The sequence below is a fragment of the Conger conger genome, chromosome 12 (assembly GCF_963514075.1).
Source record: "Conger conger chromosome 12, fConCon1.1, whole genome shotgun sequence".
Taxonomy (NCBI): domain Eukaryota; kingdom Metazoa; phylum Chordata; class Actinopteri; order Anguilliformes; family Congridae; genus Conger; species Conger conger.
This window is the reverse complement of record NC_083771.1, coordinates 43,406,445-43,429,707: the sequence shown is the minus strand read 5'-3', so window position 1 is coordinate 43,429,707 and position 23,263 is coordinate 43,406,445. Positions and strand designations below refer to the sequence as shown.

At 47.4% G+C, this 23,263-nt stretch overlaps 1 protein-coding gene across 12 annotated transcripts in view; it reads left to right on the top strand.

Moving 5' to 3' along the window:
- Positions 1 to 23,140, top strand: part of nedd4l (NEDD4 like E3 ubiquitin protein ligase) — a 74,285-nt gene extending 51,145 nt beyond the window's left edge. For 9 of the 12 annotated variants that reach the window (XM_061215767.1, XM_061215766.1, XM_061215765.1 and 6 more), the window contains 17 exons: positions 3,961 to 4,158; positions 6,442 to 6,519; positions 7,738 to 7,752; positions 8,405 to 8,459; positions 8,703 to 8,761; positions 8,855 to 8,920; positions 10,050 to 10,279; positions 12,970 to 13,091; positions 13,325 to 13,395; positions 13,663 to 13,758; positions 14,329 to 14,402; positions 14,747 to 14,807; positions 15,164 to 15,223; positions 16,006 to 16,113; positions 19,728 to 19,824; positions 20,714 to 20,786; positions 21,325 to 23,140. In XM_061215767.1, coding sequence (XP_061071751.1) covers positions 3,961 to 4,158; positions 6,442 to 6,519; positions 7,738 to 7,752; positions 8,405 to 8,459; positions 8,703 to 8,761; positions 8,855 to 8,920; positions 10,050 to 10,279; positions 12,970 to 13,091; positions 13,325 to 13,395; positions 13,663 to 13,758; positions 14,329 to 14,402; positions 14,747 to 14,807; positions 15,164 to 15,223; positions 16,006 to 16,113; positions 19,728 to 19,824; positions 20,714 to 20,786; positions 21,325 to 21,427 — 1,566 coding nt within the window. In that variant the 3' untranslated portion in view covers positions 21,428 to 23,140. The remainder of the gene's footprint in view (positions 1 to 3,960; positions 4,159 to 6,441; positions 6,520 to 7,737; positions 7,753 to 8,404; positions 8,460 to 8,702; positions 8,762 to 8,854; positions 8,921 to 10,049; positions 10,280 to 12,969; positions 13,092 to 13,324; positions 13,396 to 13,662; positions 13,759 to 14,328; positions 14,403 to 14,746; positions 14,808 to 15,163; positions 15,224 to 16,005; positions 16,114 to 19,727; positions 19,825 to 20,713; positions 20,787 to 21,324) is intronic. The other 3 variants (XM_061215768.1, XM_061215769.1, XM_061215760.1) reach the window with 1 other exon arrangement.
- The last annotated feature ends 123 nt before the right edge of the window (positions 23,141 to 23,263 follow it).

Sequence of the window (23,263 nt, the reverse complement as noted above, 5' to 3'; positions counted from 1 at the left end):
AGCAATTCCCCTCAAGTGGTGGAGGCCACTTACTCCCCAGGAGTGCAGCTGCTATGCTGAGCTTGTGCCTCCTCTCTGGGTCTCCTAGCAATGGCGGTTTGTGCCGGCCTCTCTGCTGTCAGCGGTCAGAAGACATGGATTATGAACATCTGCTCTGGACTTTGACTCAGACCTCCGTGTTTATTTCCCGCGGGGCTGTTTTTAATCGATGCGGTTGTTATTATGTTCTGGGCGCGGTTGCGTGTTGCCACAGGGCCCCGAGGGGAGGGGGGTCCCCGAGGTGTGGCGGGGGGGGACTGGCAGTAACGTCTTGCGTCACCCCGGTGAAGGGAGCTCAGCAGCTGTGGGCAGGTGAGCCGCACGTGTCACCGGGGGGGGGGAGGTGGGAGGACAGCTCCTCAGTCTGCCTGTGTGGAGCAGCTAGCGGCCGGGGCTAGAGGTAGGGCTAGCAGCAGGGCTAGCGGCAGGGCTAGCAATGGGGCTAACGGCGGGGCTAGCGGCAGGGCTAGCAATGGGGCTAGCGGTGGGGCTAGCGGTAGGGCTAGGGGTAGGGCTAGCGGTAGGGCTCGCGGCAGGGCTAGTGGTAGGGCTAGCGGTGGGGCTAGCGGCGGGGCTAATGGCGGGGCTAGCGGTACGGCTAGCGGTAGGGCTAGCGGCTGGGGCTAGCGGCTGGGGCTAACGGCGGGGCTAGTGCCAGGGCTAGCAGCAGGGCTAGCGGTCCAGCGCTCCGCACAATGCGCTGTGGGGCCTGTAGCTATTCCAGTGGCAGGTATTTAAGGGCAGTATTTCAGGGTCAGGACCTTCTGTGGGGAGTCTTTTCCTGTCCTGCTGTGTTTCACTTTCGCACTTTCACACTTTCATTTATCGGCGGGGCTCTGCTTCATGTGTGTAAGTGCTGTTGAATGTTGTTTTGTAAAAAAAAATGTCATAAAAAAAGACAAGCCAAGTTGGGCCGAATGGCATACTCTTGTCACCACTTTTTCTTATGTTCTTATGTTGCTATGTTACCGTGTGTACTTATTCTATGCTTTTAGATTTCACAGGCAGAATGTAATTGGGGCTGCATTTTACATCAACGTTAATTCACTACGAAGAGTTTAAATTATCCAAGCATCCTGAAAGCTGGTGTAACACACCGCTGTTGTGCTGTTATTCTCTGGAGGTGATTTTGCTGTCAGGGGAAATAAGTGGTTATTGCTGCACACTGTGCTCGTCTAACACAAACATGTAATGTTGGCATTAGTCATCAGGGAGTGCGGGTGACCTCCTGCAGTCTCTATGTGGGGAAAGTAGACACGCTCTGTACTGCTGCTGCTTGCTTTGGTCTAGTAGCTTCTGCTTGCTCTGCTCCAGACACTGCCAGTCACTTAGGGCTAGCCACTACTGCTTGCTTTGGGCTAATAGCTTCCGCTAGCTTTGCCCCAGCCACTGCCAGTCACTTAGGGCTAGCCACTACTGCTTGCTTTGGGCTAATAGCTTCCACTAGCTTTGCTCCAGCCACTGCCACTCATTTAGGGTCAGCCCCTCCTGCTTGCTTTCGGCTAATAGCTTCCGCTAGCTTTGCTCCAGCCACTGCCACTCACTTAGGGCTAGCCACTACTGCTTGCTTTGTGCTAATAGCTTCCGCTAGCTTTGCTCCAGCCACTGCCACTCACTTAGGGCTAGCCACTACTGCTTGCTTTGTGCTAATAGCTTCCGCTAGCTTTGCTCCGGCCACTGCCGCTCACTTAGGGCTAGCCTCTGCCACTCGCATTGGGCTTAGCCACTGCCCGATCCAAAACTCCTCTCCCGGCTAGTCATTCGTTGACTATCAGGGAATGCCCGAGAATGTGAAGAATCTTGAGTCGTGAAAGATAATGCTCTCTATCGCTATGTCTGCTGACAGCTTGAAGGGGCAGTCTGTAGTGTAGTGGCTAAGGTACGTGCCTGGGACCCAGGAGGTTGGTAGTTCAAGCCTCGGTGTAGCTGTGATAAAATCTGCACAGCTGTCGAGCCCTTGAGCCCGAGGATAAAAAGTGTCAGCTAAATTTGCCTTGTTTGTGTTGAGGTTTCGGTTGATGCTTTCCTTGATCTTATGTACATTGCGCTGTAATAATTGTGAAGATGGTTGTCATTTTTTTTTATGACTTTTGATTTATGTGCATTGAAGTTATTCAGCTGACGCTTTTATCCAACGGGAAATACATTAGAGATTAGAGTAAGCAGGGGCCAATCCCTCCTGGAGAAATGTGGGGTTAGGGCACTGCTGTTATGGAAGAATTCGCTCAGATAACAGAGTCAGGGGCTAGCTCTCAGAGTCCGGTGATAGTCTTTAATCGTCCTGGATGTTCAGGATCATTCGGGGCTGCTTAGTGTTCAGATCCTACCTGAGAAAACCCAACTTAATTAAAGTTCACGAGGAGGGGATTTGAAAGCAGGGGTATGGAGCCTCGGTCTGAGATGAAGGCCTCCGTGGTGCCGCTGTTCATTTTAATTTCTGAGAGATTAAAAAGCATTCCTTTCCCTTTATCGTGACACAAAAATGTCTGATAAGATTGTACAGTATGCTGATAAAGAAATGTAATTAGAGAGGTTTCTTAAACACTGTGTTAGTAAAGCTTAAAAGGGCTAATGGAACTTTTGCATGGCAGGTGAAGACTTCAGGATCTCTTCAGGAGTAATGCAGTCCCATGTTTTTTTTTCCCTCAACCTTAGTGTGACGTTTTTCATTTTGGGACAGAATACTGCATTGGAATTGTTGGCCAGCCAAACATGCAAAATATTTGCATGGCGATAATGCAAAACACATGCTAACCTACATGACTACTTCAGTAGAACATCTAAAAGCTGAGTTATTATGGAGTGTGCGTTCTCCTTTATAGAAGTGTGTGTGTTTGTAAGGACTATTTCCCAGCTCCTGATTTCAGTATGCACAGAAGATGCACACAAGACAATTTGAACTATTTAGCCGTTTGTGCCACAAAAAAGATCCATAGCACAGATGTTTTTTTGATTACATCTCGTGTCCATGGAAACTGTGATCACGTAAAACCACAATACATATGTACAGCTACCTGCTTTGACCTAATTATTCTCGTCATTGCTGTGTACTGTGCACTAATCTTAGATGGCTAACTCTTATTTTTCTGAATATCAAATTGGTTTTTCTCATTAGACTAACTGAATTATTGGGAAATGACAAAGCATTTTAACTGAAGAGCATTTCAGTGATTATCATCGTATTGATATTTACTTTCTTCTCATCAGCCGGGTTTTGAAAGCCTTTTCCCTGATGATAAATAAAGTGATTGGCAAGTCTTGTCTTTTAACCTGCATAATTTTCATTTGCAAGGGAAGTTGTATGGAAATCGTGCTGTGCAGAAAGTGCAGTCAAAGCAGATTTTTTAATTTAATTTCCAGGGGTTGGCCTTGTCAACTGCTGACATATTTGATCAATGAATAAAATACAGTGGCAGCACGGATGGTGCAGTGGGTAGCACTGCCGCCTCACAGCAAGGAGCTCCTGGGTTCGAATCCCCGTCGGCCGGGGCCTCTCTGTGCGGAGTTTGCATGTTCTCCACCGTGTTTGCGTGGGTTTCCTCCAGGTACTCTAGTTTCCTCCCACAGTCCAAAGACACACAGGTTAGGCTGATTGGAGAGTCTAAATTGCCCATAGGTATGAGTGTGCGTGCCCTGCGATGGACTGGCGACCTGTCCAGGGTGTATTCCTGCCTTTCGCCCGATGTATGCTGGGATAGGCTCCAGCCCCCCTGCGACCCTATTCACGATAAGCGGGTTAAAGATAATGAACGGATGGATAAAAGACAGCTGAGTGAAATGAGAGACTCTTGCTAAAGAGTCTGTTGCTTTACTGAAAATGCAGTAAAGGCAGGGATGAGCCCGTGGTGTGGGGGGCGTGTTTGACGCAGAGATGTTCGATGAGAGTGCGTCTCACTCCTCCCCCCTCTTCACCCTGCTCAGGGGGCCAACAATATCCAGGTCCGCCGGGCGGTGAAGGACACCTTCTCAAACCCGGAGTCTCCCCAGCCGTCTCCCTACAGCTCGCCCAAGTCCCAGCACACCAACACCCAGAGCTTCCTGCCCCCCGGCTGGGAGATGAGGATAGCGCCCAACGGGAGACCCTTCTTCATCGACCACAACACGAGGACCACCACCTGGGTGAGCCCCTCCGCCCCTACCCTGGGGGAACCACTCTCTCTCTCTTCAGCCAATGGCCCTGTCTGCGGCGTAGTTCAACTGAATGTGAGTCGGAGCGCTAGTTACCGTTGCAGCCACGCTGACAGCATCCAATAAAGTGAAGATTTTACATGGCAAAGAACAGAAGATCATGGTCAGTGCATCCTTGACATTTAGTATGATAGATGGGGTAAGTCCATGTCAACGCAACAAACCTTTGGACCGCTTTGTCACAGATTTTAATGAGATTTGTCCTGAAACTAAATTACACTTTCCTCGGATTGTATGTTTAGGAGATATGGGCGAACAAAGTTGACTTGTCCTATCTCCATTGGTGTAGGTTGTAGAGAAATGGCTCTTTTATCACTTCATAGGTTGCACAATATATATTATATTCACCCCAAAACGAGTGTTCATACTTCTGAAATCTGATTTGGAAAAAAAACTTTTTTTAAATATAAGAGAAAATATACGATAAAACTTTCACCAAAGTTAAATTATAATGTCAACAACATCTCCAGAAAATTTGGACTTGGATATTTGAGTCATTGTTGGGAAATCAGTACTTATCTGAAGCATCACAATTCTGGTTGTCCACCCTCCGTTTATTGACATGGTATTACCCATTACGGGAAAGTGACTTCCTGCTCTCTCTTTTCACAAACATTTTCATTTGTGCAATACTGTTTAAATATTGTTCCACCACTTCCCTTGTAAGGCACCAGAAGTGGGTGTTTACATCAACAACAATGTTAATTCCTCATTGTCGTTAAGCTAGTAGATCATGTTTACAAATGGCTGATGCAAACATGTGCTGATAAATGTACTATTAGACATTGGTTGTAGAAGGGACACAGCTACTGCTGTTTTGCACTCAGACAAAATAGTATTTTGGGTTTTTATCACAGGCTGTAGCTAGGTTATCTATTCCCCTCTGAAAACATTTTCCTGCCTTTTTTCTTTATCCAAAAAATCTGGGTCCCTCTCATTACTTGTCCTGACCTACTTCTGCCAAGTTTATTTTGGCTACATTTTTACCTCCGGAAGGTACTAAGCACTGGGACCTGGTCAGGTCAGGACTAGGTGGGGTAGGCGCTAAAATCAGTGTGGACAGTAAGCTACACTGCATTTCATCTGTAAAGAGGCTCAGTGTGACCCCTGGTGGTGATTAGTGTCATTGCAGATTAGTGTCACTCTTATTGGCCGGCTGGTTGTTGGCTTTGTCTGGATCATTGCTGACATTGTTTAGGAGATGTGCATACAGGTTACCACTAGATATTTTCTAGATATAAAAACTCTATGCAGTTTTTTCATTTAAAAAGCGAGACCAGCTTGCGTATTTAAGGAAATATTTCACTAATAATTTACAAATATAATTTCACTAATAAGTCTGGCTTTGTTGTTAGAGATGTTATTATGCTCTTACTTAATCAAAAGGCACTAAAAAAAATAATCTAAATGTATGTGGCTTGGAATATTTGAATGTAAAGCAGAAAAATGATTCACTTGGTGAGATACACAAACATGTAACTGCGTTTTTGTGTAAGAGGGTCACAGTTTTACAAAATTTCCACAGTTTCCATGGAAGTGCTTGTGTTGTCTATATGCACCTTGTGCATGGAAGGAATTTGACCTTTTCTCAAATATCAATCTGCACCAAGGTTAAATGGGGATAAGAGCTTTTGCCTTGAGTCAATCTTGATGTCTGAAACAATGAGAGCACCATAACAAAAATATCCTCGTACTGCTTCACAGGGAAGTTTGTTTGACTAGAGAGATTATGCCCATGGTCTTTTAGCAGTCCTGTAGAACGCTCTACAACTTTTGTGCTCCTGAGTTGTATCACACTATGTACTCACACGGCTAACTTTATTCCACACCGTATTGTGTCTAAAAAGCTATTTCATACAATTTATATATTTTAAAAGTCACTGGCCTCAGCTAGATCTTGTTTACGTGAACGTGTATTATTTACATGACACAATATGACTCAAACACACTGTTTTCAAGGCGAATGCACGGCCATGGCAAATGTACACGATTACAGACGCAGATTAAGCCTAGTCCTAGACTACATTCAGTTTTGATCCTCAGTAGCAACTGAATTTAGTCCAGGCCAGTACAAGGCTTGATCTGTGCCCATAGTGACTGTACTTCTGTGGGAGCTCTGGGCTGGAGGTGTGCGGTTCTGGAGAGTCCGAGCCGCTGTGCTGGACCGCGGTCGGGAGACGGTACAGATCATTCTCCCTCGTTACTGTTTTTCAGGAAGACCCGCGCTTGAAGTACCCCGTCCACATGAGGACGAAGGCCTCCTTGGAGCCTGGCGATCTGGGCCCGCTTCCTGTGAGTGTGTAGAGCAGGGCCCATGGCTGTGTGCTTAAGGGCCACACGCTCAGCACTGACCTGACCGTCCCTCCCAGTATTTACACACTAACCCTGACGGAGGGGACCCAGAACACCGGGACAGAAAGAGCTCAGCAGACACAGTCAGCCCTGTCGTGTTGTGTGCAGGACTCATGGCCAATGTAGGCCCATGCAGAGGGAGAATTTGTAGTTTTTATACTTTTTCCATTAAGACGAGACCTGACCTGACATTACTTTAAAAAATGTAAAAAAAAAAAAAAAAAAACTGACTGACTGATTTTTTTATTATTTTTTTATTTTTTTACTTTACCCTGTGACTGAAGGTCAGTTCTGGTAACAGGAAAATTGTGTATGTGGCTGATCTTTAACAAGTGGCAGTGAATTTGGCCACGGGGCCCTCTCGGAGACCTGTTTAGTGCAATGTGCGTCAGGATTTGTGTATGAATTCCAAAACCATGCTTGTAAATGAAGTTCGGCCCGTAGTTTGGCTTAAATGAAATGTGAGCTCAGTGACTTTACTTGTTAGCATTGCTCTAAATTCAAGTTAATGTGATTTTGGAGGACCCTGCAGTCTGTCTTTGTCTGAACCTGCAGCCCAAACCCTGTATGCCACTGAGACCACTGCAATGAGCCTGTAACCTCGACTGGAGTTTCTGTGAGACACTGTGTTCACCAAGATGTCTGCTTGTGGGCGTCACCAGTGGGAAGGCAATGCCATACAGTTATGAGAGTAGCTAACTGCTGTTCATCCCAGTTCATACCAGTGCGAACTGGCCAAAAGCTATATGACACCTTTAACTTTTCACCTTGCTTGTATTTACAATGTGTATTATCAGCAGACTGCTTTACCAAAAGTATAACTTTTATAACCTCTTTCACTGAGCATCTCATGTAATTTTACATCAATATTGTGCATCAGCGAAAAAACTCAAGTCAAATTTAAGTCACCTGCCTACACAGATGCCCAGGGTATATTTATAGCATTTCAGCAGTAATTTTTTTTTCCCCAATGCCAGCGCATATGTATAACTTAACACATATGTATGACTGTTAATGGTTTTTCAGTGCCCAGCGCAGAGATAAATAACCGAGTCTTTTTCTCCTGAGGCAGACAGTAGCGCGTCTCATGGCCAGCGGTGTTTTTAGTTTTTCTTTTGTCTCTCCCTGTTCTCTCCATGGCGGGATGTCTTTTGGCAGAACCTGCTAGAGGAGGTTGGTGCCCAATGCAAGCGCAGCCTCCCCCCCCCGTGCCTGTCCCTCTGTCTGCAGTCTGCACTCTCATAACTGGCATGGATTTTGTCCCATCGCTCCCCCTCTCTCGTGTCCACGCCCCCCCCCCGCCCACCCGCCTTCCCCGCCCCCCTCCCTCTCTCTTCCTCCATCAGAGCCCCGCCCGCCCCCCCCCCCCTCCCCTCCCTCACCACACACTGTCCTGTGGCCCTTGGGGGTGGTTATTTTTTTTAAGCGGACCTCTGTGATGAAGTGCTGTCAGCCTGCGGGGGCCCTGTGTTGGCCCCTCCCCGGGGGGGGGGGGGGTGTGGCCTAGCGTGTCGGCGTGCTGTGTGCTGCATGCGAGTGGAGCCCCTCCCCCAAAACCCACCCCACCCCCCCGGCCCCTCCCCCCCCCTTTACGGGCGGTGCCTCTTAGCCGCTTTGCCGTTGGCTCGGACCGTTCCATCTGTCCCGGTCTGGGGGGGGGGACCGGGGCAGGGGACTCACTGTGGCCTGGACTAACCTCTCCGTTGTGCGGTTGTGAAACGTGTCCATGGCTCCTGTGGCTGGCGTGGGTGTGCCCTCGTGTGGTCTCTGAGCTGCTGTCACAGAATTGGTTTTGTTCCCCCCTCTCTCTCTCTCTGACCCACAGCCCGGCTGGGAGGAGCGTGTGCATGCGGACGGGCGGACATTTTACATCGACCACAGTAAGAGCTCGCCCGCCTCCCCCACTGTGGGTCTTCCTCTGCTACTTTACTCGCCAACACAGTCCAGCCGCATATTCCTTTAGAAAGGGTTTGTAACAAAGTGTAAGCGATGACAAACTCAGGCCAGGATTCTGTGGAAACATCAGTCTCTTTGAATGACTGCGTTCCCGCTGAAACGGCAGCTCTGGGGTTCGGTGTGCCTGTGTGAAGTGCTGCACACGTTTGCGTTCCTTCTCGTTTCAGACACTAAAAACACGCAGTGGGAGGACCCTCGCCTCCAGAGTCCAGCCATCACCGGGCCTGTACGTACAGCATCTCCCCCGCCGTAGCCACCTCCTCGCAGCTCCCAGAGCCCTGCTCGCTCCCTTTCAACCGTCTCTCTCTTCTCTTTGTAGGCTGTGCCGTATTCCAGAGAATTCAAGCAGAAATATGACTACTTCAGGAAGAAATTGAAGAAACCGGTGAGAATTGATTCCATGGGTCCTCAATCGCCAGTTAAAAGTGATGTTTCTGTGTGCTCTCTAACGGGACTCATGCTTGTGTGGTCCAGGTGTAGACCACGTTTGGTTGATGGGTCAGTCCGTAGCCCTGGTTTTGGTCTGTAGCGGGACTCATGTCTGTGTGCTCCAGGTGTAGACCACGTTAGAGTGATGGGTCAGTCTGTAGCCCTGGTTTTGGTCTGTGACGGGACTCGTGTCTGTGTGCTCCAGGTGTAGACCACGTTAGAGTGATGGGTCAGTCTGTAGCCCTGGTTTTGGTCTGTAACGGGACTCGTGTCTGTGTGGTCCAGGTGTAGACCACGTTAGAGTGACGGGTCAGTCTGTAGCCCTGGTTCTGGTCTGTAATGGGACTCGTGTCTGTGTGCTCCAGGTGTAGACCACGTTAGAGTGATGGGTCAGTCTGTAGCCCTGGTTCTGGTCTGTGACGGGACTCGTGTCTGTGTGCTCCAGGTGTAGACCACGTTAGAGTGATGGGTCAGTCTGTAGCCCTGGTTCTGGTCTGTGACGGGACTTGTGTCTGTGTGCTCCAGGTGTAGACCACGTTAGAGTGATGGGTCAGTCTGTAGCCCTAGTTTTGGTCTGTAACGGGACTCGTGTCTGTGTGCTCCAGGTGTAGACCACGTTAGAGTGATGGGTCAGTCTGTAGCCCTGGTTCTGGTCTGTAACGGGACTTGTGTCTGTGTGCTCCAGGTGTAGACCACGTTAGAGTGATGGGTCAGTCTGTAGCCCTGGTTCTGGTCTGTAACGGGACTCGTGTCTGTGTGCTCCAGGTGTAGACCACGTTAGATTGATGGGTCAGTCTGTAGCCCTGGTTTTGGTCTGTAACGGGACTTGTGTCTGTGCGCTCCAGGTGTAGACCACGTTAGAGTGATGGGTCAGTCCGTAGCCCTGGTTCTGGTCTGTGACGGGACTCGTGTCCGTGTGCTCCAGGTGTAGACCACGTTAGAGTGATGGGTCAGTCCGTAGCCCTGGTTCTGGTCTGTAACGGGACTCGTGTCTGTGTGGTCCAGGTGTAGACCACGTTAGAGTGATGGGTCAGTCCGTAGCCCTGGTTCTGGTCTGTGACGGGACTCGTGTCTGTGTGCTCCAGGCGGACATCCCCAACAGGTTCGAGATGAAGCTGCACAGGAACAACATCTTCGAGGAGTCGTACCGTCGCATCATGTCCCTGAAGAGGCCGGACATCCTGAAGGCACGCCTGTGGATCGAGTTCGAGTCCGAGAAGGGCCTGGACTACGGGGGCGTGGCCCGCGAGTGGTTCTTCCTGCTGTCCAAGGAGATGTTCAACCCCTACTACGGCCTGTTCGAGTACTCAGCCACGTGAGTGCGGGGGTGGGGGGGTGAGTGAGGGGGGGGGGGGCGCTGCTGGCCCATGGGGCTCTCCTGCCCGCAGTGACGCCTGGAAGGCAGCTGCTGCCCCCGGGACTGCCAACAGCGGGTTGGCCGGCGGGTTCAGCCAATCACAGATGATGCGTACATACAGTGGCTTCAGAGGGAGAGAGAGATCTTGTTATTTTTTTACATTTTTTGTAAATCTGCGAAATATTCTAAAAACGTATTTACACTTCGTCATTAGGGGTTATTAAGTGTAGATTGATGGGCAAAAATGGCAATTTTATCCATTTAGCCATTCTACTTCCTAGCTAGTTTGCTAATCTATCACTATTAGTCCTCTAGTTCTAAAAACCACTCCCTTCCAGGCTTCACCGAGGGAGGGAAAGTACCTTGGACACGCTGTTAGTGTTTTTTCTGCTATAATGGCTGTACACATCTGCCCTATTCCTCATAATGCTGCTGCGGCTATTTAAGTCCTTTTTAAGCTGTAACGACATGGCGGTGTTCTGTGACCCCATTGACTTTCACCTGTCTTGCCTGTGTTTGTGAGGAGCGACTGAGCGATACGCACGCTGTAATCATCCTGCTGTCTCACCTGCGCCCTCCGCACGCCTGCGCCGGGTTTAGATCCTCTGCGTAGGGATCGCGACGTCGGCGGGCTTCGTTCGCACGAGGCTTTTGTTCAGAGCGGGCCGTAATGACGGCCCGGTGGTCCGTCAGTGGCTGAGCTGTCAGTGTGTGACGGGAGAGGGAGGATGAGCCGGAACACACAGCCATGACAGGGAGGTGATAAAAGTGCTGAGGCTGATGTGGGAAGACAGACGTTTCTCCTGTGAGTAAACGCCGGGTGGCACTAATAGGGTGACTTCTACAGGGCTGATTGCTCATCACTCACCCAGGGAGCCTGCAGTTTAGTACATGACAGAAGAGCCCTGTTATATTGCGCACACGTTAATTTCGGTGTCTTGAAATAATGGTTCCCAATCTCAGTTCTGCATCATTTCTCTGTCGCTGACATTCAGCCTTATTTCTTCGCATTTTATTTCATTTTATTTGTTTCTTTGTGTTTTCTGCCGCTGGACCTCATTGTTGTACAGGTGTGTCAATGTCCACAAACACTCCAGCAGTATGTATGAGGGGCGGCCTGTAGCGTAGTGGTTAAGGTAAATGACTGGGACACGCAAGGTCGGTGGTTCTTATCCCTGTGTAGCCACAATAAGATCCGCACAGCCGTTGGGCCCTTGAGCAAGGCCCTTAACCCTGCTCCAGGGGAGGATTGTCTCCTGCTTAGTCTAATCAACTGTACGTCGCTCTGGGTAAGAGCATCTGCCAAATGGCAATAATGTAATGAAAGCTAACAGTGCGTTAGCAGACCTTATATCCACTTCCATTAGCTAGCAGCACCCCGGCTCTCCTTTCAGAGTGCAAGTTAGATTTTTAAGCTGACATTTGAACTGTTACGTGTCAGATATTGTACGCTGGGAGAAAAGACAGTGTACACAGAGTGATCCCTTTGGGTCTGCCTGGGTAACATCGATATAGGAGTTTACATAATACAGTTTTGTCCGAAGCTGACATTGCTGATATGTATTTTCAGACCACGCCGGACTGGACGCTGTGCTTTTGGGGCAGGCCTTTCCTTGTTCTGAAGGCTTTAGGTCTCATTTTATTAGCTTGACCTCCTGTTGCACTTGGCCGCGCCACACCAGCAGGTCTCTTTGTTCATGTCCGGGAGCCAGTGTCCAGTACACACGCTGATTGACCTTTAATTTGCATTTTGTCACCGCCATGGGAGATCGTGCTGCCAGACTCAGGTTACGGCTTTGCCAGTATTGGAAAATAAATTCTAATCTGCTTTCACACAAATGCGTTCACGAGCTCTTCCTCTCATTCAGAGCGGCTTCCTGGTTCGTAATGACCGAGGGTCACGAGGCTGGGAAACAGGGACCTGTTGGCAGGCCAAGCCTCTTTCTGTTGGGGTGGGACCCTTTCTGGGGGAAAAAAAAAAACTCCACGCAATCTAGTTTCTGTAGATACGGGTTAAATCAACAAAGCAGGTGTGTTTTTATGTGCCGTTACATGCGGTAGAAGTTCGGCCAGTTCTGATTAGTGGCATTTTTCTGACTATTGCATTGGCTTATGTGGCTTTCCCCCTTTACCGATCCACTAGCCTGGTAGTGTGTTTAAATTGTGTTTCTTGCTGTATCTCTAGTTGTGCTCATTAATTCTCTAGTATAAGAGCATACGGTAATAGTGGGAATGCCTGCTTAAAGAATACATGATGTAATGCCATTAAATAATACACCATCATCGTTTTGGCCGTGCATGCATTTATATTGGTATTTTGCAAAAGCAGTTGATTCAGCGCTCCATGGTTAAGGGTATGAATGTGCTATTAACATTCATGTGGTCACAGACCCAGAGCCCCAGTCAGACCCACATTCCTCATGCAGTGCTTTTAAGAGACTGCGATCATTCCCAACGGATCTGCTGTCGGCCAGAAAACCGGGCAGGCCGGCAGGAGGTGAAATTCCATGTTGGGGGGGGGGAATCTGTTAACGACTGTGAAAAAGGGCTTCAGCAGCTCTGTGCATCAGGGAACTGAGCCGTACAGCGACAGGAAGTGACCTCGTGTGAGACCTCTCTGTTTATGCTGCCTCTTCATTTCTCTGTAGGGACAATTACACCCTGCAGATCAACCCCAACTCTGGCCTCTGTAACGAAGACCACCTCTCCTACTTCAAGTTTATCGGGCGTGTGGCTGGCATGGCCGTGTTTCACGGAAAGCTGCTAGACGGTAGGCTCCTGAACTCCGCTTGTTCCCTCACGATCAGTGGGTCCGCAGCCGGTCAATTATCCGGCTCTGTCTGGTTCAGTTACTCACAGAGTGCCAAACGTGTGGATCCTCCATCCCGTGACTCATCCCTAGGCGTCCGCGAACTGTAATTAAGCCGGTCGTCAGGAATGTGAAATGGCTGGTCTTGTTTTGGTATGCGTGCGGGTTAATGACTGTGTTTTACTCTGCCTCAGGCTTCTTCATCAGACCCTTTTACAAGATGATGCTGGGGAAACAGATCACGCTGAAGGACATGGAGTCCGTGGTGAGTCACTGCATTCTGACTGCAGGGTATCGAGTCTGTGGTGAGTCACTGCATTCTGACTGCAGGGTATCGACTCTGTGGTGAGTCACTGCATTTTGGCTGAGTTCATGAATTCTTGAATCCATCCGGTAGCCACATTACCCCAGCCTTGGAATGTGTCCAGTCTGTTCCCGGAGGAAGGCGTTGGGACTTTTGGTTCGGTGCTTTAGAGTGAACCCGCCTCGTGCGTTATTGTGCCTCTGATTCTCTCTCTCCTCGGCTCCTCAGGACAGCGAATACTACAACTCCCTGAAATGGATCCTGGAGAACGACCCCACGGAGCTGGACCTGCGCTTCTGCATCGACGAGGACAACTTCGGACAGGTGCGCAGCGCGCCCCCGCCAGCGCCCCGATCCATCCGCCTGCAGGCGCACAGAAAATAGGCCCCGGTCTCTCATTACATTACATTACATTATTGGCATTTGGCAGACGCTCTTATCCAGAGCGACTTACAGTTGATTAGACTAAGCAGGAGACAGTTCTCCCCTGGAGCAATGCAGGGTTAAGGGCCTTGCTCAAGGGCCCAACGGCTGTGCGGATCTTATTGCGGCTACACCGGGATTAGAACCACCGATCTTGCGTGTCCCAGTCATTTACCTTAACCACTACGCTACAGGCCGCCCCTCTCTTATAGACAAATGAAACGGTTCAATAAGTGACAAATGAAACGGTTCAATAAGTGACAAATGAAACGCTTCAATAAGTGAAAAATTAAACGGTTCTCTAAGTGAAAAATATAATGGTTCAATAAGTGACAAATTTAAAGGTTGAATAAGTGAAAAATTAATCAGTGCTGTAGTTTGTATTGAAATACAAAAATACAATGTTTTGTCTCTTGTGCGTGTTTGTTTATCACGCAGGATTAATCGTGTCGTTTCATTTCTTTGCTTCAGACGTATCAGGTGGATCTGAAACCCACTGGCTCAGACATGGTCGTCACCAACGACAACAAAAAGGAGTATATCGAGTGAGTGAAGGCTGAGTGCAGTCAACAGGAAATGGAGAATAATTCCTTAAAGGGATAGTTCACTTTCCAGGGTGAGCCATTAATGGCAAAAAGCCCAGGAAATGAACTGCCCCTTTGAGGAATTATTTTGAGCTAATTAAAATTCTGCTGAGAAGGCATGAGAGGTGTCTCATATTATTTGTGTTCATTCATTACGGTAGATTAGTCTTGCTACTTTATTGTGCTGAAATATTGCGTTAAGCGTTTATGCTGGAATGGGTACTTGGGAGAAAGGGTGCTCTGGGTACAGAATGTTGGCTGTTACTGCACACTGATCCTCTGTTATTTTACTTACCTTCCTGCAGCCTTGTTATACAGTGGAGGTTTGTTAACCGGGTCCAGAAGCAAATGAATGCCTTTCTGGAGGTGAGTTAAACATTGCAATGATGCCTGTTTTTATTAGTATTTTTTTAAAGACGCAGTTGCACTTGTGGCCACCGGGTGGCAGACTGGCTTCAGACTTCTGCTGACGTTTCTCTCCATCTGTCCGCATTGTGCTTCCGTGTCTGCGACCGACACTATGAGCGGAGTATGATTTGTGATTTTTATTTCTGTTCTGCCTTTGTGCATGTTGCTCATTCAGGTCCCTTTTGTGTAGCTGATGTGCTGTTTTCCGTTTCATTATGTCTGGTGCACTTACCTGTCCGCTCAACAACAGAAATCACGATAATGTGAATGATAACACAGGATTTAATGGTGCCCTTCTCTCTTTGTGTTTACAGGGATTCACTGAACTCATTCTCATCGACTTGATTAAGATATTTGATGAAAATGAGCTGGAGGTATTGTTCTCCTTTCAAGCAGTTTTTGCTTTTCAGCACATGGTATTGCAAACCAAATTAATTTGGGGGTTTAAATTGGATGTAAAGGTTTGCGCTTTGTATTTTCATGGTAGTCTGCCCATATTAAAGTCGGCTTTAATGATTCACGTATTATTTGCACTGTTATTACAACCATTTGTGATGACTAAACATTATAGTTATGGAGCAAAGAGCGTTTGCGATGTGTGTTATGGAGTCTGAGTCAGGAGCCGTTGGGTCTCTGTTAAACAGGGACGCGGGCTGACTAGGGTCACTTAATTAATGGCCAGGGTTGGTTTAACCTTCGCATTCCTGGTGTAATCTGAGGCAGCGTCAGATAAAACACACCTCTCCGTGATGGCACAGGAAGGGATTACTCATTCAGAACAGAACCCCCTCTGCACAGTCAGTCCCTGGAGTCCAAATGCAAACAACTGGAGTTTTCCCCCGTTCGTCTGCATTTGTTCAGGTATCTCCCAGTCGACGAGGCCACACCAGCCTCCATCAATAAACAATGAGGCCCTTGATATAGATGCCGTAGGTTTTTATTTTGATGTCCGTGTGAGATTCTGGCATGACTGCAGTCTCATGAGGAATAGGTATTGGTGGCGTTCCTCTGAGAGAAAAGGGCTGTGACGGGATGTAGGAGACTGTGTGGGGGTGTGAGCCGGTCGCTCTGACTCTGTGTGTGCGATCCTCAGCTGTAGGAGACTGTGTGGGGGTGTGAGCCGGTCGCTCTGACACTGTGTGTGTGTGATCCTCAGCTGCTGATGTGTGGTCTGGGTGACGTGGACGTGAACGATTGGAGACAGCACACCGTCTACAAGAACGGCTACTGCCCCAACCACCCGGTCATCCAGTGGTTCTGGAAGGTAAGGGCTCTCAGTCCAGAGACTGCAGAGAAACATGGACCGAGTGCCTGTTACTGTACTGTCACCCACTGACTATCCGGGGGCTTGAAGCCCGGGAAGTCGAGTTTACCGGCCCCGCCATGTTGTACTGTTTGGAGCCAGAGACACGCAGTACGGGAGCCGATGTGTCAGTGTGTGAGAGAGAGTGGCGTAATCTGTCCCTGATTCATCCACAAAGTATTGCTGCATTGTCCTAGTAACATAATACCTTAAAGAAAATTGGGACATGGGGTGGTATTAGATGAAGAAAAAAACAAAAACAAAACAAAGATTGCAACTACATTTTGTTGTGGGGAAGAAAATATTGACTTCATATTTTCACTGAAATTGTACCATTGACTTTACATTGAAAACATGTCAGAATGACCTACACTGGAGCCAACCGCAGTGGTGCAGGTGAGCACGGTCTCTCCGTATGACCAGGAAACGAGCTTTCAAACCCGGTTTTGGTCACTTGGTCTAACCCCCTCTGTTATGCACCGTATATAAGGTCACCATTAATGTTCTCTTAGAAGCGTTCCTGTTGCATTACTGGTTGAATGCTGAGTCTATGAGCCCTTATTTGCTGTATGAGTGTGTTTAAGTGCCTCTCTGATCTCACCGGAGAGGTTACAAAGGACGACAAAGGGCATCACACATGGCTCTATAAAATATTTAACCATGAGTATACTCAACTGTTTTTAGTCTGTATAGGTCACTCTTTGGAAATCAGTTTTCAGCTAAGTGAGCGGTTTATTTCAGTTATTTTCTCACTGACCTATAGCCTTGCTGCACGTCACGTTCGTTGAGCGCATGCATCACAATGATTTGTAGAAAACACATTGAGGAAGTGAAACTGAGGTAAAGCGATTTGTCGCTGCATCTTGATTTTAAAATAATTGCAGAATCGTAGCAGCCAAGTGTTAATTCCAGTTTAACCCCATTTCGTGTCGAGATCCACCCAAACCTCGTGGTCGTGTTCAGAGCCTAAGGTTCGCTGAAACAGTGAAGTCAGGTCAGGTGTGTCAGGTGTGCCAGGTGTGTCAGGCGTGTCAGGCGTGTCAGGTGTGTCAGGTGTGTCAGGTCAGGTGTGTCAGGTGTGTCAGGTGTGTCAGGTGTGTCAGGTGTGACAGGTGTGTCAGGTGTGTCAGGTGTGTCAGGCGTGTCAGGTGTGTCAGGTGTGTCAGCAGGCGTGTCAGGTGTGTCAGGTGTGTCAGCAGGCGTGTCAGGCGTGTCAGGTGTGTCAGGTGTGTCAGCAGGCGTGTCAGGCGTGTCAGGCGTGTCAGGCGTGTCAGGTGTGTCAGGTGTGTCAGCAGGCGTGTCAGGCGTGTCAGATGTGTCAGGTGTGTCAGCAGGCGTGTCAGGCGTGTCAGGTGTGTCAGGTGTGTCAGGCGTGTCAGGTGTGTCAGGTGTGTCAGGTGTGTCAGCAGGCGTGTCAGGCGTGTCAGGTGTGTCAGGTGTGTCAGCAGGCGTGTCAGGCGTGTCAGGTGTGTCAGGTGTGTCAGCAGGCGTGTCAGGTGTGTCAGGTGTGTCAGCAGGCGTGTCAGGCGTGTCAGGCGTGTCAGGCGTGTCAGGTGTGTCAGCAGGCGTGTCAGGCGTGTCAGGCGTGTCAGGTGTGACAGGTGTGTCAGGCGTGTCAGGTGTGTCAGGTGTGTCAGCAGGCGTGTCAGGCGTGTCAGGCGTGACAGGTGTGTCAGGTGTGACAGGTGTGTCAGGTGTGACAGGCGTGTCAGGTGTGTCAGCAGGCGTGTCAGGTGTGTCAGGTGTGACAGGTGTGTCAGGTCAGGTGTGTCAGGTGTGTCAGGTCAGGTGTGTCAGGTGTGTCAGGTCAGGTGTGTCAGGTGTGTCAGGTGTGTCAGGTCAGGTGTGTCAGGTGTGTCAGGTGTGTCAGGTGTGTCAGGTGTGCTACCCGCTGAATGCAGGGATCTGCTGCGGCCATTTTGATGGCCTCAAATTTGGATTTACAATTATTCCAAGATTGTTTAATTATGTTTTCTTTATTGCACTGTAGTGAGCTGCTATTACAGGTGTCTACATTAATGGTCAAATTTAAACCGTCATTAACACTTTTATCTGGCTAGCTAGGGGAACGATTGATTGACTACAGTAGCACTGTCTTATGTTGGAGGCTTCTAGATAAAACCACTCCTAGAGTAGTATGGCTCAAAGTGTTGTAAAATGGCGGTGGTGTTGTGAAAAGGGCGTTCTCTTAAAAAAGGAAAGTGGTTTTGCGAATCTCTGAAGTCACTTTATAACTGGAGCTGCACAATATGGGGAAAATATGCTTCATGCGATAACATGGTTGAGTTGATGATAGGGCTTATGATAAATAAATAAATATGTCTTTTTGCTTTAGGCACTGTTAACATAGACCCCAGGCAATGAATAGCCTATGACCACTGAATAAAATTAAAAGTATTGAATGCATTATTTCCCCGCATGCTTTTAATTCGATAATTGTGCATGGAGAGCCAATCAATTGAACAGATCATTTTAAATAATCCATAATGCATGTTTGTATCTCGATGACGATAAATATGCTATATCATTCAGCTCTATTTCTAACCATAAGATAACAGTGATATGTATTGGGAGAAATGCTCATAAACCCTGTGTAATGCTGATGAATTTGAAGCATAAAGCTAGCGACACTAGTACACATTTATTTGCTTCTCTGTTGTGGCAGTTGTGGGTTTTTTGTAGCTTTGGACACCATTGCCAAAAATATATTTTTGTTCTCTCTTACAGTGCATCTGCACATTAGATCTGACACAGATGTATGTGTAATTCAATTGTAGTGTATTTGAAACAATTTCCTTGCAATGGGTAACCTCGTAAAATAGTATACTTTAGCCATTTATTCAGCCAAGCTTCATATAACTGCATGCACTTTCCTTTTCTGTGCTCTGTCACGGAATAGGTTTTTGCTTTAACAAACCAAATATCTCTGACTTCTAATACTCCCTGGTTTTTGGGACACCATAATAGCTGGTTGGAGATCAAAGTCTGTTTGATGTAACAGGCGTGTTTACTCTGATGAAAGGTTTAGCAGTGGCCCTGGTTATCTGCTGTCTGGAGCCAGGCTAACTTTCATCACACGGGGTCAGATTTACTGATACATGGAGCTGGCTCAAACAAGCTCCACCACCTGGAAAAATAACGACAGGACCGCTCCATTTTATAATCACCCCAAAATGGTATCCTTCTGCTGGGAGATCATTATATTGCTAGGAAACAGTCTCGTCTGCCATGTTGGTGGTGCCCATTCATTTATTTGTTGACTGAAGTTTGCCAATAAGCGCTAAGCTCCAGGTGTGACCTTGAGTGGAAGTCCAGCGCTCAGTCTCTTCATGAACTATGGTGATGACACCCATCCAGCGGCCATGCCGTCCTGTACCAAACCTGCTCAGGTGTGCGGACATTAACACAATAATGTTCTGGGAGCTGAGAAACATACAGTCATGAAAAAGCAGCGCGTCCCGATCCATCTCCTCAGTGGAACAGACATTGAAAGATACGGCAGACGTTAGCGGAAGCGGAGCAGTCGGGGGGATAATTATTGGGCGTGAGGTGTGTTAATCGTCTCCTCCGCGCAGGCTGTGCTGCTGATGGACGCGGAGAAGCGGATCCGGCTCCTCCAGTTTGTGACGGGGACGTCTCGCGTGCCGATGAACGGCTTCGCCGAGCTGTACGGTGAGGATTATTCACGCACACACGCATCAAACATGGAAGTGCTGTACGGCTGAAATTATTCAACCTAGTGCAGTACCAAGCAACTGTATTCAGCCTAGTGTGTACAACTGCACTGATCATATTCAGCCCACAGTGTGTACAACTCTCTGTTCATATTCGGCCTAGAGTGTGTACAACTCTCTGTTCATATTCGGCCTAGAGTGTGTACAACTCTCTGTTCATATTCAGCCTAGAGTGTGTACAACTGCACTGATCATATTCAGCCCACAGTGTGTACAACTCTCTGTTCATATTCGGCCTAGAGTGTGTACAACTCTCTGTTCATATTCAGCCTAGAGTGTGTACAACTCTCTGTTCATATTCAGCCTAGAGTGTGTACAACTCTCTGTTCATATTCAGCCTACAGTATGTACAACTCTCTGTTAATATTCAGCCTGCAGCGTGTACAACTCCCTGTTCATATTCAGCCTAGAGTGTGTACAACTCTCTGTTCATATTCAGCCTGCAGCGTGTACAACTCCCTGTTCATATTCAGCCTAGAGTGCGTACAACTCTCTGTTCATATTCAGCCTACAGGGTGTTTCATACAGTAATGCAAAAATATTTTGTCCAGATGTAATGCATTGTAAGAACATGCGTGGGAAAACAACACGTTTGAGCTAATCGATTGTTCCAGGGGAGAAACCAAGTGTGCCGATGGAATCAGACGTTCAGCGGTCCCACAGAATTTGAACTTCCCAGCAGTTAAACAAATGCCTGTGACGATTGACGTTGCTCTTTCAGATTCGTGTTTAACATGTGCCCGTGTGTACGGGCTATGAAGTTGCATAACGGCAGAGACAATGTTTTTAAGTTGGGCGATCGGTGTTTCTGTGTGGTCTGTTCCCAGGATCCAATGGGCCGCAGCTGTTTACCATCGAACAGTGGGGGACTCCAGACAAACTCCCTCGAGCTCACACTTGGTGCGTAACTGACCTGCAGGTAGAGCAGGGTTTCGCATTTTCACATCACTGCTGTTTCAGTGTTGCCGTTGGGTTGTCAAATTAAGAGATGGTCACTTAATTGTTTTCTACTTGGTAAAATATACAATATACAAAAAGGACCGGTACGTTTTTGATTGGCTCGTGAGCAGAATGATTGACACATGCATTGATCTGGTTAAATTACATCATCCCTTTCAGTCCCAAGAGTGCCATATCGTAGCACTCGAGCTTATACTTTTTCAAACAGTCAAAATGCTATACTATTGTTTTAAGCTCTATTAAAACCCCACCGAAAGCCAACCAAAAGCCAACCCCCTTCAGATTTGGGTGGAGCCACTTCATATTAGGCTTGGGACTGAAAGGGTTAAAGTTGGGGAACTAGCGAAATGAAGTAACATTTTGAACATATATCCCCCCCACAATCCTCCTGTTCCCTAGCGGCTTTTAATAATGCGTTTCGTTCCCCAGAGAGGTACACTTTAACCGCTCAGTTGTCTGATGTGTTTTTTACCCACAGCTTCAATCGCCTGGACCTCCCCACGTACGAGTCTTTCGATGACCTGCGTGAGAAGCTGCTCATGGCCGTGGAGAATGCGCAGGGCTTCGAGGGCGTCGACTAAATACCGACCAATGGACACACAGCACCCCGTGCTGCCAGTCACCTCCGTCAAGCCACTGCGACCGCAGATATGTTTATATATGCACGTATATGTACACATATATGGTGCTGTGGACTTCACGACAGCTGTATAGTGACTTAAATCAGTGAGCAGTGTCTTCTATGCCCATGTCACTCTCCTGGAACACAGAAGGTGACTGCCCTGTTTTTACCCGTGACGTCGCCCCCCCCCCCCCCCCTGAAGCATTTCAGTGACTCCGTTATTTATACTGTGCTGTTTAAGGCATGACTTTGCATTCTTTATTATCTGCGATGAGAGGGATTATAATCACTTTTACAAAGTATTACACCACCCGATTACCTTAGGAAGGATAGAAAATCACTGATGATGCAGTAACGGAGTTTGTCCTCACGATGCAGAATTCCTATCAAAAAGGCATCTCCACTGGTGTAGTTTTTCCACACAGGTTTTTTTAAAATCTTCTTTTGCAAGTCAAGAAGGCACGGGATGTTCATAATCATTTTTAGATATCTTTTGTTTTGTTATGCAGCAGAAATTTGTATTTGTACCAGTTAACATATTGTCCTCTATTTCAGAAATTTATTTTGTGTATCTAAAGGCATAACTCTATCAGAGGAAAATGAGAAATCCATATCTTGGTGAAATTGAATAACATGGTTATTAAAGTGCTAATGACGACAGCATGAACACGACTGCACCGGATGCGTAATTAACAGTGTGTACTCCTTCAGTTAAAAAAAAGATCCTCATTTGTTTATTTTGTTTTATAAATATTATGCTTCTCTCTTGTTTGTAATACTGTAAATTAATTTCTTAAAGCATTTTGAATTTCTATCATTTTATGTGTACCGCATTTAACGGAAGTATTAATGAGTGAAACATGGAAAAAAAAGCTGTGTAAGAAAGCTGTGAGTGTTATTATTTTAGCATTATTAGGAGCAGGTTCTTATAAACTGAGTTTTTTTTTTTTTTTTTGTCCTCCCTTAACACCACTAATCCCAAAGGGCACTTTATGAATCACAAGGTCATGTCACCTGTCTTATGTCTCCATTATTAACTTGAATGTGATTTTTTTTTAAGAGAGAGAGAGAGAGCACACTCGTTTGCCAAGTGCAATATGTAATGTCTGTCGATCTGGCTGCTGCTAATGTATGATCTCACAGTGCTGGAGTTGAGGCTCCGTGCTGCCATTCCTCATGCTCCTCACGCATGTCCAGCTTTGCTCACACCGGCGGCCATCTTGGCTGATGAAAAATCTTCGAGATTCTTTACTTTCTTTTTTTTTTTTAAGGGGGTGTTCTTTTTTTATTAACAGGAAAATGTCGGTTTGTTTAAATTCCACGGCTCAACGAGACCTTTCGTTTTCATTTTTAACTCGGGTCAGATTAAACTGAAATGTTGAACTCCATACGCCTGATGGTTTTATCATTGTGCCAAATGGATGTGGATCCTTGTTCAGACATTGTGTATTGCATAGTTATTAATGTCCCGGTCTCTGGCTGTTCTTCCTGCCCTGGGACTGGGATAGCACGTAACAGTGCAGATGTGTTGAAGGATTTGTTTGTATTTTCTTTATGTACAGAAAAGGTACAGTAGATGCCTTCAGAACCTACTGGTTCTGCCTAGTAACAGTCGTAGAACACTAACGATCAAGAGCGCATGGTGTAAAATAAAGAGATGGTCAAAAACAAACGAGTTGATGGTTGAATGGCTTTTATGTTCATTGCTGTGTCCCCTCCGTCTGCAGTATGGATCAGTTTGGGGAGTTTGTATGATGTACATAGACTGGTTCAAGCTGACGGGAAGGCGACAATA